The sequence below is a fragment of the Pezoporus occidentalis genome, unplaced genomic scaffold (assembly GCF_034315485.1).
Source record: "Pezoporus occidentalis ecotype Australia unplaced genomic scaffold, CSIRO_AGI_Poc_V1 ctg111, whole genome shotgun sequence".
Lineage (NCBI taxonomy): Eukaryota > Metazoa > Chordata > Aves > Psittaciformes > Psittacidae > Pezoporus > Pezoporus occidentalis.
In genome coordinates this window covers 1,508,875-1,526,521 of record NW_026912898.1, presented here as the reverse complement: position 1 = coordinate 1,526,521, position 17,647 = coordinate 1,508,875, and the positions used below count along the sequence as shown (strand labels likewise).

Below are 17,647 nucleotides of genomic sequence, written 5' to 3'. Positions count from 1 at the left end.
TCCTCCTTGCCTGTGATTTTGAATACAGTGTTTCAGGCCTCGCTGGAGGACCTTAGGATGCAAAGAAATGACCGGCACTCCGGTTGCAAGCACACAGGGGTACCCTGTTTGTACCTTGGGTATGCTGCCTCATTGTGGCCTTCAGCCATCTTCTATAGACAGATTGCATGCTCCTCCTGATTTGCCCACCTGAGTCCTGGGAGGATGAGTCACTGATGAGCCTGATGCTGGGCACAGCCAGGAATGGGAAAAGTTGACACCAAATGGTTCTATAAAGAGGGCTAAATTAGGCTTACATCCCCATCCACTCTTTCAATTCAGGGAGCAATGAGTGAGCACTTACGTTCCTGGTCCCCTCTGGTCTTGCTCATCTGCCAAAGCACACAATTCCCCAACCTCAGTAGAGCAGCTGCTCCCTGACTCTCCTGCAAATGCTGTGAACTCAAGGACTGCCAGCTCAGATCACAGCAGGCTCTGTCTCCAGCCAATTCCGCATGCATCGGAGGGAAGTGTTAAACTTTCCATAATGTCCCTAATTGTGCAACACCATACCATGGAGAGGGGATTAATGTATGCCCCAGAGCATGGCCATTGATTAGTTTTATCCTAGCTAATGTCACTGTAGATTCTATTTATTTTTTTTTCCTATTGATGTTCCTTCCTATTTTTATAATCTTGCTCTAATACAGTGCAGTTGTTTTTTTATCTCTAACTTGGATGCATACTGCATCCAAGGCAGCAGAGATGCAAGGCAACCATCCCAGCTAGCAGGAGATGCGAAGAAGGCAGCTTGAGACAGGCTGGATAGAGGCACAGAGCAGGAAATGGTACTGGGAGCACAGCAGGAGTCCAGAACTGGAAAGGAATTTTGGGTCATTGGGCCCCCAACCCTGCTATCACCATGGCATCTATAAACCGGATTTGTGCTCTTGTTAGCAGGCTGCTCGAACACTTTTGCATTTGAAGACTGTGACTAATTAAACACAAGGATTAAGATGTGTTGGAAGAGCCACGTTCAGGTCACACAGATATCTTAATATCATCTGAACCCTGCTACACGAGAGAGCACAGCCCCTCTTGATTTTCCTAGCAGCTTTGAATGCTTAGCAGTTCAGCAAATCAAACCCTTGAGGTCTAAACCTGAGCAAATCCCATACTAACAAGGACCCTCTGGCCTCCTGAAGGTGATTGACTTGCTCAGCAGGACACAGGGAATCTCTTCCAGAAATGAGGAAGGAATCAACGGGAGGCAGCTGACACCATTCTTGAAGTGCATATAGCCAAAAGCTTTCCTGCCTATTTTTGGTCTTTAAGTTCAGTTTTCATCCCACCTATGGCTGCAGGTTGGGAAGAGCAGTGACAGGGAAATGTGCTTCGTGCCATCTCAATCAGACAGTTGTTTGAAATCCTCCTCACAGCTGGTCTGCAGAGAAAGACCTATTTCTGAAAGGGAGGATGGCAAGGGTGGTAGGGACTGCTATTCACCAGACCAACAGTGGAGGCTGGGGCAGAGTGGGTCAGCAGGAAGCTTCACTGTTAGCTTTCTGTCTAGTTCAGATGAGGTTATAAATGATAAGGCAGAAAGGTCAGTATGATCAGCACAGATTTACAGGTAGCCAATGTCCCTGATCAGCTGGTCTGCTCCTTGGCAGCAAACACTGCAGGGCTTGAGTTAAAGACCCTGATGTTGTTTTCTCTCCCTGGATTATTGTTTGCTGTCCCACATGTCCCACAGGGTGGGCTGCAATCTTGGAATTGCTCTTACTGTGGGAAAGTGGATCTATTTACTTGGGAGGTTTTATGCTGGACAGATGACTAGATAGCACCAGTTGTGCCTGGTGATTTCTGCAGTGATAAACGTACTTAGATGTTAACTTGGCTTTTGACCTGTGTTTAACAGAGAGAGTAATATGTACACACCCCAGAGGAAAAACTAGTGTCAGTGTAGGTTTAACACCTGTGTTATGGAAATCTTGATCTAAACCCATGCTAGGTGTGATAGTTTTCACACTGTTGGTTCCAGCCTGTCCTGCAGAGCCAGCAAGGATAGGAAGGAAAGAGTTGGATATTTTACTGTCAGATTACTACCCCATTGCTAGACCTGTGAGCCAGAAAGAGCCAGCATAAGCCTTATTTTGGGATATTGTCCCTGTTCAAATAAAGGGAATAGGCTCACCTGATGCCCACAAGCTAGGGCATGGATGCAATCACCCTCCAGATGTGTGTGGACCAAAGTCTGCTTTCTCCTTGCTGTGAGCTAGCAGAAGGTCTACAGTGTGGTGGAAACATTTCTTCTTCTCACTATTGCTGCCAGCATAATTGTTCCAAGTAGGTCTCTACCAAGCATCCTCCCCAGGAAAGTCTATACTAGGGCACATTGGCCCAGGGCTACAGTCTACTATGACAATGTGCATCTGTCCCAGATACCTGCCCTGCAGAATGCATTTGGAGGCTGGAAGCTTTTCCCATGGTAGGATTTCCTTAGTGAACTGGAAATAATTCAGCCCAGCTGGGCATTAATTCAGACCTGTGCTTGATGATGTTGGTCCTACAAACAGGGTAGAGTCTGTTGCAAGCTGCCTCCAGGTACTAGGCTGGGTGAATACTGCTTTTGGTTAGATTCTGAATTAGCAAGGATAACACATCTAGAACGACAGGAGGATACGCAGTTCCTTGTGAGAATGGGCAAGACCAGTATTCAGGCAGCTTGTGGAGCAGCCTGTTTGGATGCTGTCATATCAGGCTGGATAACTTCACTGTTATCAGTGCTTGCAACTGCAAGTCAGCTCCTTCAAGAGCCTTTGAATGGTGTCTGCACTAGCAGGTCCTGTGGCAGAAGTATTCCCTGCATCCTACTGTCTCTTCCACCTGAGTCACTCCTTCCTGGATATGAGTTTTGCTGCTTTCAGTGTGTTGGGTTGGCAACATGCCTCGGCTTGTTTGAGGTGGGAGATATGTCTCCTCTCTGGCACAGAAGGCAGCTTTGGTCCTAGACTCAGAGATATGGGGCAGGACAAAGGCACAGTGACTTGTGTTTTCCTTTTATCTCAGGAAAAAGACTTTTCTGCAGTTTCTCCCTCTGTTGCCAGGTTGAACACCAATGTTCCTACCCTGTTCTTGAAGCTTTTGAGTGACCTCATCTTTGCCTCTCTAACAAGGGACCCAAAATGTCATACTGCCAAAGGCATCTTCCCCAGCACATGGCAAAAGGATAGCTAATTGCGCCAGGATGGATGGGGGAGCAATTCCCTGGGTTTCAGATGCAAGCTGATACAGCTTGAAGCTTTATTATCATTTCCCCCCAGCCACACACATTTCTGTGAGTGTTCCCTTGAGGTCTAGAGATGCAGAATGCACACAGCTGAGTTTTTTCATCCCTTTCACACCTTTTTCCCCTGGTCATTTGCTTCCCTGGTTTGCCAGCACTGCAGAGTGAACCTGTACCCTGGCTTCTGCATATGCAAAGTCATGCTAGCCCAGCTTTCCACACCACTGAGTATCAGGAGGTTGCTGCTAGCAGGTGCAAATGCTGCTGACTTGCCAAGAGCTCTTGGGGACACTTGCAAAGTCGAGAGTGTCCTCTAGAAGAAAGTGAGGCTGGAGTTTGACTTTCATGGTGTGAATGATCCTCCAAAGAAACCTCATTTTTTTCTGTGGTCCTGGGAGATCAACACTAAAGATGATGGGGAAAGACCCTCTCTGCGCACTATACTGCAATCCAGCCAGTGATAACCCACTGAGCATGGTTGCTTCTGGCAACCAAATGCTGGGGATGATCCAGCAGTAGAGGAGGGCATGCCCTTTGCACAACTTCAACAGTGTGACCACAGTGCTTCCTGAAGGCTCAGACTGAGGTCCTCGTGGTCTGTGACTACCTGTCATCATGATGACATGGACTGGTGATTGTGCATTGGCTGTTCATGTTATAATCTGGTCTGTTGATGTGAAGTGGTGGTGGTGGAAGTCCTCATTTCCCCCACTGTCAGCCAAGGTAATTTTCTGGTCTTGCTGGTAATCTCTAGCAGAGAGATTGGAAGTGAGTGGGAGCTGGGAACATTTTCAGTCAATTTAGTCACAGTGCTAAGATGTGCCCATGTCTTTCAGCTTCACCACATCTCATGTGTTCTGAAGCCTCTCAGGTTTGCAGCCCTTATAGGACAGCTAGTAAACGTGTGGCAGCACTTGCCTTCCCCTCCTCATGCCCAGCAGGGAGACAAATGCTGGCTGTGGGACTGGGCCTTACACACTTGTGCCATGATGTATGAACTATCTACACAGACTCCTTCATGGGTGCTAGGGGAGGGAGCAAAGTGTGCTTACTTGGAAAGCCAGCAGTGAGCTATCACAAATGAAACCAGAGTGATCTGTTGCCAGATAATTACTTGGTCCTGGAAATAGGAAGGAACTCTAAAAGAGCCTCTGTAGCCAAAACATTGTTCTGCTGGCTGGGTCCCACATAGGGGACACAAAAGTGGAGCATCTGTTCTAATTAGCGATGGGAGCTTGCTGCATCAGGATCAAAGGAGAGAGCCTTTACTGAATCAAGCTAAGATCAAAGTGTCCTACGTACAGGAAGGGTCCGTTCCTCTTTCTGCTGACAGTGGCGTACCCTATTCTTCCTCTAGGCATGCTGCTTACAGGGATGCTTAATTACTGAGTAAGGAGAAGTCTGCACATACAAGAGAGGGTGTAATGGCCATTGTAATCCAATTCTAAGAGATGATTTGTCGTGATCAATGCTGCTTGTCTCTCACAAGTCATTAAACTTCTTTGGATGCTTAGAAAAGATCTGAATTGTGTGCCCTTGCAAAAGGAGATCCTTTAAAACATCCTTCACCTGTTTTTTCTGACCTCTTATGTGCAATTTTACTTAGTAGATTGGCTGTATGTGTGTTCATATGTCTATATTTGCATTTATATTTACCCAAGGGGATTCAAGTCCTCATTCCTTAGGCTGCATTGAAAAATCCTCATCCCAGTGGATATGCTAAATTTGAGATCTCTTCCTCCCTCTCTCCCCTGCCTCCCTCCTTTTGCATTAATGCAAAGCCATGTTTTTGCAACCCCTAACTTTGGAATGTTTAAACATATATCGTTTGGTTGAGTTTTCCTACTAGGTGTCTTCCTGGGCATACAGGTTTATAAGCATATATGTCTTTGTGAGCATCCACCTGTGTCTTGGGCCATGAGTATTGGTGTGGAAGGATGCAGTCATGTAGATACATAGTCTGAGAGACAAAGAAAGACACTGTAGTTTCTAAGGAGGATTTGATCTTTGGTCTTTGGTCTTTGGTCTTTCAACTGTCTCCCTAAGAGAGGAGTTGTGTTATAGTGATGCCCCCCAGTGCTGTGCTAACACACCTAATTCCCTTGTTTATGCTTGTGGAAGAGGACTTTGCCTACCTTTGGTCTCCTGACTCTCCTATTGCCTTGTTTAAGCTTACTTGTCAGAAGTGGTTGTGTGTGTTTTCCTCAGCTGTAGCCCTGCAGGTGCCACTTAGCTTAACAAAACGAGTCTTTGCCTTTAAATGCCTCCTTCCTCGTACACATCCAGGGCCAAAGAGCAGCTGACAAGCCCTGGGATATATGAGGCAAAGGCAAGTCTGAGGAGCTGGCTTGCCGGCTGGTTTAACAAGACAGAGACAGGACAGCATGGTCTGTGTGGGGTGCTCATCTTGCATGTCAGGTTCAAAACAGCTCCCTTTAGCAAGGCAAATGGACAGGAACCTCAGCTCTTCCTTAGTGCACCCTCTTCTCCCCTGAAACCACTTCATGGCATTCAAATTAAAAAGGATGCTGTGGTCCCTTGAAAGGGGAAGGGGATTATGGGGCTGTGGGATGCTGCAGGGTGGGAGTTGGGTACTGGCAAAGCAAAGGGAATAGTATCTATTTCTTTCCTTTTTATAAAGTGTTTATAAGTAGATTGGGAAATTCCCAAAAGTATTGAAAGGATATTTATAAAGTGAAGAAATTATGCATGTTCTATTTTAGTGTTTTTATTATTCTGCAGGATGTTTGCAATCAACTAATAGTAAATATTAGGAGTAGCAAGATTGTGGTAAGGTGTGAAAATCACATCAGCTTGATGACTGAGTGATTGATGTAACTAACCTTGCAATGCAAACTGGAAACTCTGCCTTTTTCAGTGAATTTACTATTAGTGAATACTCACACTTAAGCATTACTTTTTCTGACTGACAAGAATTTGAATGTGTGGGGTTTTCTTGGAGGGGATAAGGGATGGGGCTGAAGAATACGTGCTGCTGTTCCAGATCAGATGAGTAGCTGGTTTTCCTCTCATGGAGAACATCTTATTAAATCTATGCTGAACATGGCAGAAAAGCTTTCTGCATCATGGTGGAACAAGAAGTTAATCCAATAAAAGTCCAAATTGTTGTAACTCTGCACACTGTTTAGCACATGGATGATGTTAGACTGGATGAGTAGTCATGGCACGGTAGCCTTCAACTCTAGGCCTGCAGAAAAGATGATCCCTCATCAGGGTCATATTCAGTAAGTGTCACCTCCAGACTTGACATGGATCACTTCTGGGCTACTGCCACTGCTTGGCCAGACACAAGCAATTGAGGAGTCCAAAACCATTCCCAGTCTGTTCACCACAAAGGCAACTGGAAGGCAGATGCTTTGTAATAAAGGTGGTGCTTATTACTGGCTCTTCAAATGATTTACTTCCACTTGCTGCTGACAGCCCTGCATAGGAGATTGATGGATCTCAGCTGCTGCTCCTCATCCAGGCACCTAATTCTCTGAGATGTTAGCACCAGAGATGAACTATTTCCCTAGGACCTTCCAAAATGTTCCATACTTTTAAACATGTGCAAAGCCTCTGAGGAAAGTCAGGGTATTTTTTTCGTGCAAAGTAAGAAAGTAATGAATTTGACTTGGAGGCATTAAAACAGCATTTTGTCTAGCTGTGTTCTGAAGCACTTCTGAGCTTCCCTGAACTACCTGAGGCTTTGGAGGAGGGAGACATGGAGGAGAAAGGTTGCTGAGGATTTGCAGCAACCTGGGGTACTGCAGCTACAGGGCAATCAGTCCAAACCCAGACAGTCATCATAGGCTCTTCAGATGCTAGAAACTTTGGACCTGTAGCATCTGAAGCTCAGTGCCTTCAGGCTTTGAGCAGCCCATCTCTCCATTAGGAAGGCTGGGAAGGATCCCACAGAAGATGAGTGTGTGGAACAAGACCCACCTTATTCTCAGAAATCATCCTGTTTTATTTCTTCATAGTTCAGATAAAAGCTTATTCTTGTGAAGCATTTCACCTACAGCAAACCAGTGTCTCTTAGCAGAAAATAGAAGCTTTGCTGGCAGCCTTTCCTGGGGTCAACAAGACAATAAGGTGGTCCATGGACTACACCTAGGTGCAACCAATATTCTGATGTTGCCTAAGAGCTTGAAAACTCCTTACCTTCTCCTCCAACAGCCTCCGACATACTTTTAGCAAGAAGATGGTGAGCTGTCACATAGAGAGATGATTTTTGGAGTCAATATTTTGAGGTTTTTTTTTGGGAAAAATGGGTTAAAGGATTCTAGTGGTATTCAAAATGGTGATGGTTAATCCTTGGTTAGTTTCATTTGATGAGATATTGGCAGTAGGAGGCATTTCCCTGTGTGACTTGCAGTCTAAAACCTTCAGCCTTTTAGCTGCTGTGCTAGGAAGCTGGGGCTTATCCGGCTTTGAGCCCTTGTCTAGCCTGTGTGGAATGCAAATAACTGAATGATGGAAATGCTGAGAAATAAATGAGATTTGATGAGATCCTTCATTATCAGTAGTTATTTTTCAGCAGCTAGATAATAATACCTAGTCTGTAAGAGTTTTACATTTTTAACTCTTTAAAAGTGGCACTAAAATGTTTCTGCTTATGCAGGACTTTGTGGGACATAGAAGCATGGGAAGAACTCTTCTTACTGCTTGGTGAAAATTTGTGGAGTGCAGTTTCCTTTTCTGTTTCAGTGATGTTGGGTATCATTAAGATTGATGGGTTCAAAACCATACTTTGTTATCTCTTAGGCACAGCTTGGCTACTCCTACAGCTCTCCCTGTTCCTAAAACAAAACCTATTGTTTTCAGAGGCTCTGAAACTAGAGTGCTCTCACTTAAAAGGGCCACCTATCTGCACATGTCTGTGGAAGGGATCTGCATGAGAGCAGCCTGATCTGTTGAAGGAGGAATAGAATTCTTTTTATCCTGAAATAATCAGTAAAGTATAACTGTGTAAAACCAGGATGCTGCTGTCATGACCTGGAAATATATGTGGCCACTTGCAATGCTTGCACTAGGTGTTGTTCTCTGGAAATGCTTGAAGTGATTGTTCTTCTCTTTCCAGGTCTGGTGAGTCCTCTGGAGGTGTCAGTCAGTTCAGGGAGTATCCAGGTTGCACGAGGCCAGACAGCAGTATTGCCCTGCACCTTCACCACTAACGCTGCTCTCACTAACCTTAATGTCATCTGGATGGTCATTCCTCTTTCTAACGCCAACCAGCCTCAACAGGTAGGTCCTTTGTTACTGAAACATGTAATTCTTTGGGGATTTCCTTTTCTTCACCCTTTTCATGCTGATCTGGATGTAGATGCTTTACAATGTTGAGTCTCTGGTTGTCTCAGAACTTCATTGTCCCTTCATTGCTGAACATGCCCCTTGGATCTTACATGAATCTGTTTTCTTCAGTGCTTTGCTAACTGATGCACATTGTGTCCTTGGCCACCTTGGCTGGAAGTGCATTTGGGGCAGGTGTATGTGGGACTGTGTTGCTGCCTGGACCTTTCTGTTCAAAAGAGCACAGGAGATGTAATCCATGTTTTGGTGCACTGTATATTGGATTTGGATGACCTAAAAGCAGCTTCACACTTAAACGGGTGAAATCTATGTAAAATGCCATAACACAATCCATAGACTCTTCTCCCCTTTTGCTTCTTTTCTTTTGAACTGTCAGTTGCTTATGCAAGTGCCATTCTCATTCATCTGCAAACGAGAGTCTGTTGTGGTGGGCATAAGCATCATAAGCTGAGATCTGTTTTTTGCCCACAAACTCTGACAGCAGAAGATTGCTATTGCTCTGAAATGCATCTGTCTTGGGTCACACTGCCCTTATCACATTTGGTATTTGGTTGTGAGAACCTGCACTGAGGAGTACTTGCTCCTCAGGGACTTGGTCTGAATACATACAGCTATGTAAGCCATCTGGCTGGTAGAGGCTGTGCAGGTTCAGGGTTTACATTGCCTGTCATTCAGTTCATCCCAGTGATCTGCAGTAAGTGTGAAATCATGGCAGCACCTTACCGGCTGAGACTCCAAATGATACTGTCCACTGGGGAGGTGTTTCTCAGCAAAGTACTCACTGACCTGCAGAGAATCTCTGCTTCTCTACATTGATTGTATCCAAGTGGGTGATGAGTATTATATGAAGCAGGCTGGTGCTGCCAATCCAGCTATGGAAGACCGGGGTATCTATCTGTTCTGTTATCTTTGTGAACATCTTTATTGACATAAAATAGGCTACAGAGTGTGTTCTTTTAGTGAAAACACCTCTACTAGGATGGGTCTGCCTTGGACAGCTATATACTGAGGTCTGGTTATTTAGAGATCTTTAAGGAACTGGTCCATTTGGCTTTGGAAGCTCACATTTTGCATGCTGTTCTTTCTTCTTACTCAGTTTTGTTTGAGCTCTCTTTTCTTTTCCAGGTTATTCTCTACCAAGGGGGTCAGATCTTTGGTGGTGCACCCCAATTCTATGGGCGAGTGGGGTTTGCTGTGACAATGCCAACCACCAGTGCCTCGATCTTCATTAACAACACTCAGCTATCGGATACTGGCACATACCAGTGCTTAGTCAACAATCTTCCAGACCGAGGCGTCAGGAATATTGGAGTCATTGGACTTACTGTCTTGGGTGCGTTTGTTGGTATTATGAGGAAGATGGGAGAAAGGGGGACAAAGGATTCTCTGTGCATGATAGTGCATCACAACAGAGAAATACGGTAGCGTACACATCGAAGCCCATTGGCATCCTGTGGTGAGGGATGGTATTGTAGGAGTTTGTAGGGCACACAGTCTTCATATGTAGGTAATATGTAATGGAGTTTCAAATATGGTGAAGAGAAAACTTTTGTGGAGTTGCAAAGAAGCATGAATTAAGTATGAGGGCATCCTGGAGAGCTGAAGGGACCATAAGAGTTTTGAGGAGAAGAGAATGACTAGAGATCTTTGCTTCCTTTTCATGAAAGCAGTTAATACTGGATGATCCCTAGGATATTAAGTACCCCAGAGCATGTGCCATTATAGGGATATGAAAGCAAAACCCGACCACAGCAACCTCTATTAGCTCTCACCACCCTTACTGTCACAAAGACAGAAATGTTCACCTTTTTCTCTAGGAAGGGATCTAAGATAACTGAGTCCTGTGAAAGTCAGCAGTGGTCTGTAGACTTGATAGGCCGGTGGGTTAGGAATCTTTGTGAATTGTCACGCTGCAGATCCTAAGGGATACTTGTCTGCTACCTCCCTCTTTTCCCCTTGTCAGCTCTTGCCAGTGTCCTTGCTTTCCCCAGTAGCCCATACCCAGAAAGAGCCTGAACTCCGCTGTTTGGTTGTATTTCCTGACCTGCTGTCGCCCTCCCCTCTTCTCTCGCAGTTCCTCCATCTGCCCCGCTTTGCAGAATCCAGGGGTCCCTGGACGTGGGCAGCGATATCACACTGACCTGCAGCTCGGAAGAAGGCATTCCCCGACCAACATACCTCTGGGAGAAACTGGACAATGTTCCCAAGTTACCCCCAACTGCCACACAAGGTGCTCATTCTGTTGATTATCCTCTTATTTCCCAAGTGACAGCCTGGGCTTTCCTTTCTCTGAGCTGCCAGAGGTGGCATGGCTCATTGAGTGTTTGTCACCACTTGCATGGTCACTTTGTTGGAACAAAGATTCCTAGAGCCCATGGTGGACTAGGTATCCTCCAGTGGCCACTTAAACTTTCATGGGGTTTTGATACTGAAACATGCTCCCCTTTGAGGAACAAGGATCTGGTTGAATGGGAGAGAGACAACATGGTTGCCAGATGTTGGCATGTGGCTGGAGATCTCAGCTGCTGACTCACCTGCATTTTAAACCAAATGAAAGGATCATAGACTAGAAACTGGGAGAAGGGAAGCAGAATCATCCCAAGAAAATACTGCCGAGCTTCTCACATCAAGATCCCTGTTCTCTGCTATAGCTACCTTTCATTCGTATGTAAAAGCAAGGCTCTGATCAGACTGGGTATTGCCCAGCTCCAAATCCCATCCATAAGATTTCTATGCCTAGGTGTCCTGACCAAGTAGTGATAGCTGTACTTTTGCCCTTTATTTTTCTGTATTTTAAGAATACACAAGCATTTTCATTTTACATAATTCAGGAAAGAAGAAAAGTGGCAGAGCATGAGGTGGGAAGCCCAGGGATGGGCATGGCAGGGGTTCTGCAGGGCAGGACTGACCTTGGTAGATGAGTCTGGGTATAGGTAATGGGACATATCCTCCTTCCTCCTTTTTCTCACACAATGCTGAGAGTCCCAAGCTTTCATTTGCAGAAATTCAGCTATAAGAAGAAAAAGAAACATCTAGTGTAAGCTCCTTAAGACCTAATCTTGCCTGTGGTTGGGAGGGGTGGTGTGTGCATGCACACACACGCACACACACACAGTGCTTCCATCTCAAGCTTGTTTCCTGATTTATTTCTCACATCAAAACTCTCTATTTGCTGGCTGTGCCTTTTCATGGTTTTCCTCAAGGAGGGGAGGGATTTAAATCCTTCTTTTCTCTCTGACTAGACCAAGTCCAGGGCACTGTCACTCTCCGAAATATCAGCACTGTGTCCTCAGGTCTTTACCAATGTGTGGCTTCAAATGCCATTGGAACCAGCACTTGCCTTCTGGACCTGCAAGTCATTGCACGTAAGTATTTTGCCAAGGGAGGCTTGGTTACCTGCTTCTGCCTTGTGACAGTAAAGCATGTAACCATGTTTGCTGTGAGCCTCCGTATGCCTCTCTATCAGAAGACTGTTGTGCCCTGGAAAGGGGATGTTGCCTTTTTCCCCTTCCAAGCCATGGTAGCTTCAAATGCTCATGGATGGCCACAGCTAAGCCCTGATTTCTTCTCCATTCTCTGTTCAATCATCCCTGCAGCCCATCCCCGAAGTATAGGCCTGATTGCAGGAGCAGTGGCCACAGGTGCTGTTGTGCTCGTGGTTTGCATTGTGTTGGTGGCCGTGGCACTGTTTTACTGGAAAAATAAACACAAAGAAGAAGAGGAGGAGGAGATTCCCAATGAGATAAGGTAAGAGGCAGGGAAAGCTGGTGGCAGGGAATCTCTGACTGCTTAGCAAAAGTAGCAGATAGGAAGTCAATCAGAACTTATGCTTGCTAATCCTGGGTTTGTTCCAGTGGGTCAGGGGAAGATGTCCTTGTGTGTCCAGAAAATAAAGGGAGCAAACGGAGAATGGTAATCACAGATGTAGTTTTCAATATTGTCTTTATTGAGAGCTTTGACTTAGTGTTAGCTCTGTAGAAGAATGACATGCTGGGGATCTAGAACCACAACATCAGGCAGTGATAGCTGAAAAGCACCCGAGGTAGAACTTTGATCTTCTCTGGTGTTACTGCCCCAGTGTTTCCCTCTGGTGGCTACCTGCAGCCCTGCTAAGAATCTGTTTCATTGTACTGGTCGTACAGTCATACTTACTACCTGTGAAGTACTAGTGGCTGATACAGCCACTGGTTTTGCCCCCCCCTAGACACGTAAGTGTGGGTTGTTTGCCTCAGTGGTAGGCACACAGAGGAATTAATGTGCAAAGAGGTGGGTCCTGCAAAGAGGGGTGAGTAAATGGGCCAAAAAGCAATATCGGCTCATGTTGGAACTGTCCTTCACCTGGAATTGACAGTGTTGACCCCAGCAGGATGTGGTGGGGAGGTGCTGGGCAAGTGGGACAGCATCCTCTATGTGCCTTCTCCCTCACAGGGAAGATGACCTGCCGCCCAAATGTTCCTCTACTGCGAAGACATTCCACGCTGATGCATCCTCATCGGAGAACGACACCCTCACTTCCTCCAACACCTACAACAGCCGCTACTGGAACGACCCCAAAGCCAACCATGCCACAGACTCCTTCACCCGCTTCAACAACGCCAATGACACCCACCAGCCCCCTTTCTCCCGCTCAGGGAGCACGAGCACCCGTCCCGTCTACGCCAACGGTGGCCACCCATCCCCGGCTCCCCCTAAGACGCTGGTGGTGACGGCCAGCACGGCACCGTCCCCTCAGGAGGTGATGCGCAGCAATGGCTCAGTCAGCAGGAAGCCACGGCTGCCACACACTCGCTCCTATGCTGTCAGCCAAGCCACGCTGGAGCGCATCGGGGCTGTCCCCGTCATGGTGCCCGCTCAGAGCCGCGCTGGCTCCCTTGTGTAGGGCTGTACCGGCAGCTGAGAGCCAAGCAAGGGACCTCTCCCACCTGGTGGGGGCAAAGAGACCCTACTCCTTCCTGAAAGGCAGCGAGGTAGCAGGGGACACACACACACACACACTTGCCTCTTGCCCTGCACTCCCCTCCGGAGGCTGCTGCTGGCTAGTGGGACATCCTCGGCTGTGCCACATTGGAGCTCCTTGTGCCGGTGGATGCCGCAGATGTGCCAAGGCCGGAGGAGCAGGGATGTTGGGATGTGCTCCCCAGCTGCTGAGCACTGGCTGGGATGTGCACCCAGCCCTGACTTTGGGGGGACTTTTGCTTTTGTTTCCCTCTAGGGATTGATTCCATCCATTTGGGTCTTTCAGGGAGGTTTGGGGAGATATATATATATTATTTTTTTTCCGTTGTTGTTGCTGTTTTATTTTCAAGAGGACGACAGCCTGCATCGGGGCAGGGAGAGGTGCTGAGGCAGGGTATGCCTCAAGATGGCAGCCCCAGCTCTCTCCCCACGGCCCCAGTCCCACTGTTGGATGAGGAAGGGCAGCACACCAGGGCCAGGAGGCATGGACCAGGCTGGAGGGGCAAGATGAAGGCACAGCCACCTGCCTGGCCAAGGGGATGGCTGGCTGAAGGCACTGACTGGGGAACATTTGTATTTATTTTCTGCAGTTCTTCCCCCACCCCAGCACGCACACAAACCCACACAGACACACACGGGTCCTCCTCAGGGTGGATATTCTTCCTGCACTGGCTTGAGGTACCACCAGAGTTCATGTTGGTCATGGCTGTGGATGATGCAGCTGTCCGAGCATCTTCCCCTGAGACACTCGGTGCAGGGTGAGGGTGCATCTCTGCTACTGCTGCTTCTGTAGGGCTTGCTTCTTTTTGGTTTTGGTTTTGGTTTTGGTTGTTGCTGGGGTTATTCAGGAGGCAGAGAGGAGCAGGGTGGTGTGGCAGAGCAGCAAGGCAGGTCCAGAGGCATCTGCTGTGCCTGGGTTGTTCTGCTTTGGAGCAAGTGGCTTCAAATCCCAGAGCTTTGGTATTTGCATGGTGGGTTTTCCTTAGCCAGCCTATGCAGTGCTGCCCCTGCAGGGCGCGTGTTTGTGCTTGGGGCCCTCACAAGGAGGCATCACAGTTTTCCTTCCAGCTCTCCCACGCGCACAGACTTCACAGACGCTGAGGTTGGCAGGATTTGTTTCCACATCTCTCCTTAGAGTGAAAGCAGGGGCTTAACAGAGGGGGCAGCCCTGTGGAAGCCCACATACTATCTCTCTGCCTCCCTTACTTCCCTCAGTGTCCCGGGGCAGGGTACTGGTGGCATCTGCCAGTAGCTCTGCCATCTCCTCGGAGCAGGGAGGTGACTGTGGCTGGCACCTATCCTTTTTCTATTGCAACTAAATAGCCTTAATAAAAGCCAAGAGTTGAAGCTGCTGAAGGAACCTGGTGCCATTTGGAGGGCTGGGACTTACTCTCTTAGAGAGCACTGGCTCAAAAGGACCGTGCCTGGATGGGTGTCTCAGCCCTCCTGCATAACACCAACCCTTGCACATGTAAAGCCAGTGGGCACCTTCAAAAGCACCAGAGCCATCCTAGGTCTGCTCTTGGAAAAGCAATGTGGGGAGTCACAGGTGACTTTCTGTAGCTCTCACATTGGATAAAGGGTCTGTTTAAGCCAGCAGACTCCTCCTCATCCCCACTTTCCTTGTCCTGGCATGGTTTCCCTTTCCCTAGCAGTGCACAAACCTTGGGCAGGCCCCTCTGCCTCAGCAGTACCTTTCAAATGCAAGCACAGACTCTGAAGAAGAGGAGGGGAGAGGCGAGGGCTGGGTTCCCACACGGACAAACTGGCTCTTTGGGAGGCTGGGGGCTCCCAGGCAGCACTAGGTTTGAAGCTTGGCTGAGAATTTGTGCCTTCTTTGCTTAAAACAAAAACAAAAGGAAAAAGGGGAGGGGGGAGAAATCCAACCTCCCTTCCTTCCCCAAAACACAACTCCATCCAGAATGGGTGCAAACACCTGCAGCAGTGCAGGCAGGAGGTTGCTCTGTGTGTCTACACACGTTCTACCAGAGCAGTCCTCTTTCCTGCCTGTCTGCTCACTTTGCTGCTGGGTGGTAGGATTGAAGGGGGAAGAAGAGTGGCTTTAGAAACCTTAATGTGGGAGGGGAAAACACAAAGGAAAACAATCAAAGAAAAGCCCAGACACATTCTCTCTGCTGTTGTAACAACCCCTGTGTGACATTTACAGGAACGCTGCCCTCAGCAGGTCCCCTCCTCTACTGGGAAAGCTCTTCTGGTTCTTACCCTCCATGAGACTGTTTGCTCCTCTTTCTTTGTTCTTTCTAATTGTCTAAAATTCAATAAAACTTTATTCATATAAAAAAAAAGGATTTCTTACTGCCTTCTGCTGCTTTTTCCACCCCCTTTACCTCATTCTGTAACTACAATCCATTTGGCTGTTAATACTCATCCTTGATACGAATGGCAGTAAGCAGCGATCGTGCAGCCAAGAGCTGCCTGTTCTTAGGTCAGCCAGTCTGGTAGTGAACCCTGGTACTGTAGTCTTGTTTTTCTCATTCATAATAGACTGACACATTGCCCTTGAAAGTACATTTTCCAAAGCTTGCAAGGTCTCTACTTCTTTAGACAAAGGTGAGTTTAATTTTCCGTCATTTTGGGGGGGGGAAATCCTTCGCTGCTTTGAGTGATGTGGGAAAATGTCTTTTAAAATTGCCTAACTTTGCTCATATATTAGGTTTCCAATATGAACCATGGCATGTTCATCCCAGATTCAGAATCTAAGGCAGTCACCCGGATGGTCCTCACTGACTTTGACTTTTGAATAATTTTGTTAGGGGGAAACTGTCAAGAAGCTAACAAAAGTGCTGATTCCCATAGTCAGAGCATCTTGGGTGACATGGTTTAGTGTGAGGTGTCCCTGTCCGTAGGGGGGTTGGAACTAGATGATCTTAAGATCCTTTCCAACCCTAAAGATTCCATGATTCACACTTCCAAGGCATAAGGGCACTGGGAGACACTCACTTCTTAGTCCATATCAATAGCTGCTAGCAGAAGGTTATTATTAGTTAGGGCAACCTGATGTTTTGCCAGAGATTTTACATTTTTCTTTCTGTGTTTAATTTTCCTTGTTTCTTCTCTAAACCCCCCCAGATTAACACCCCCCCCCCCCCCCCCAGATATTCTGAGAATTGTTATTAAAACCAGAAACCTACAGATAAACCAGCAGTAATAATTCAGTCCTGCTGCACATGCATCATATTCTCATTCCTTGGTATTTTTCAACACCTCGTTTCAAATACCCTGTAAATGTGCTTTCAGCTATAGGGCTTACAGTAAATGAGATGACAGCATTGCCATTCTTGGGAAGTTGTAGGAATCTTATTGTTTCATTTTTCATCTGTTGGTTGTGCAACCTTGATGTGACATTAATAGCATCTTTGTATTTTATTCCCATGATAGCCCTGTCAGTGTTCTGCTATCCTATTCATTCCTTGTCATGGCTTGCCCCTTACATCATTCTTTTGCATGGCTCTGTCTATTGATCTAGAGGAGAATTTCCTAAGAGACAGGATAGTTTACTAGGCTTGTACAGCACCCAGGATGCTGGAGTTTTAGCCTGCAAATTGTATGTAGTGAGGCATTGCTGCAACATAAATATCTAGCCAAAAATAATAACAGTTAGATGACTCGATAGTGCTCCAGAGTGACTATTTATCATTAAAAACAAACAAAGCCCCAAGCTTTTATGGTTGTCAGTGGAAGTCACTACTGAAGTGCTTGAGTTTGCGGACAGCTTTCAATCCCAGCTATGTAACAGGGATTGTCCACCACTGTGGGTGGCACCTATGTTATTTTAAATGTTGGTACTTACTGGTTATATCAACTTCCATCAAAGAACATCAGAAGGGAACTTGTTCTAGCAGAAGGATTAACTGTGCATTTGAGTACTGGGGCAGAGAAATGACAATGGGAGGACGCTTCATGCTTTAGAAGTCAAGATCTTTTTAGAGGTTGGTGTAGATGAGAACTCAGTTGAAAACATTTGGAAGCTGTAGACTGACAGAAGGGTTTTTTTTTAACTTGTACGGATTTTGGACTCAAGTCTGCTGATTCATCTGAACTAAAAAAGAATAAAATTACCCAGACACATGAACTTCATCAAACTATTGC

General features: G+C 46.6%; 1 protein-coding gene across 2 annotated transcripts in view; it reads left to right on the top strand.

Annotated features, from left to right (window-relative positions):
* IGSF11 (immunoglobulin superfamily member 11) overlaps positions 1-15,841 on the top strand; it is a 104,936-nt gene extending 89,095 nt beyond the window's left edge. The window contains exons 2-7 of one of the 2 annotated variants that reach the window (XM_062632683.1): positions 8,352-8,515; positions 9,707-9,914; positions 10,656-10,811; positions 11,824-11,946; positions 12,178-12,328; positions 13,010-15,841. In XM_062632683.1, coding sequence (XP_062488667.1) covers positions 8,352-8,515; positions 9,707-9,914; positions 10,656-10,811; positions 11,824-11,946; positions 12,178-12,328; positions 13,010-13,460 — 1,253 coding nt within the window. In that variant the 3' untranslated portion in view covers positions 13,461-15,841. The remainder of the gene's footprint in view (positions 1-8,351; positions 8,516-9,706; positions 9,915-10,655; positions 10,812-11,823; positions 11,947-12,177; positions 12,329-13,009) is intronic. The other variant, XM_062632694.1, reaches the window with a different exon arrangement.
* Positions 15,842-17,647: the final 1,806 nt, after the last annotated feature.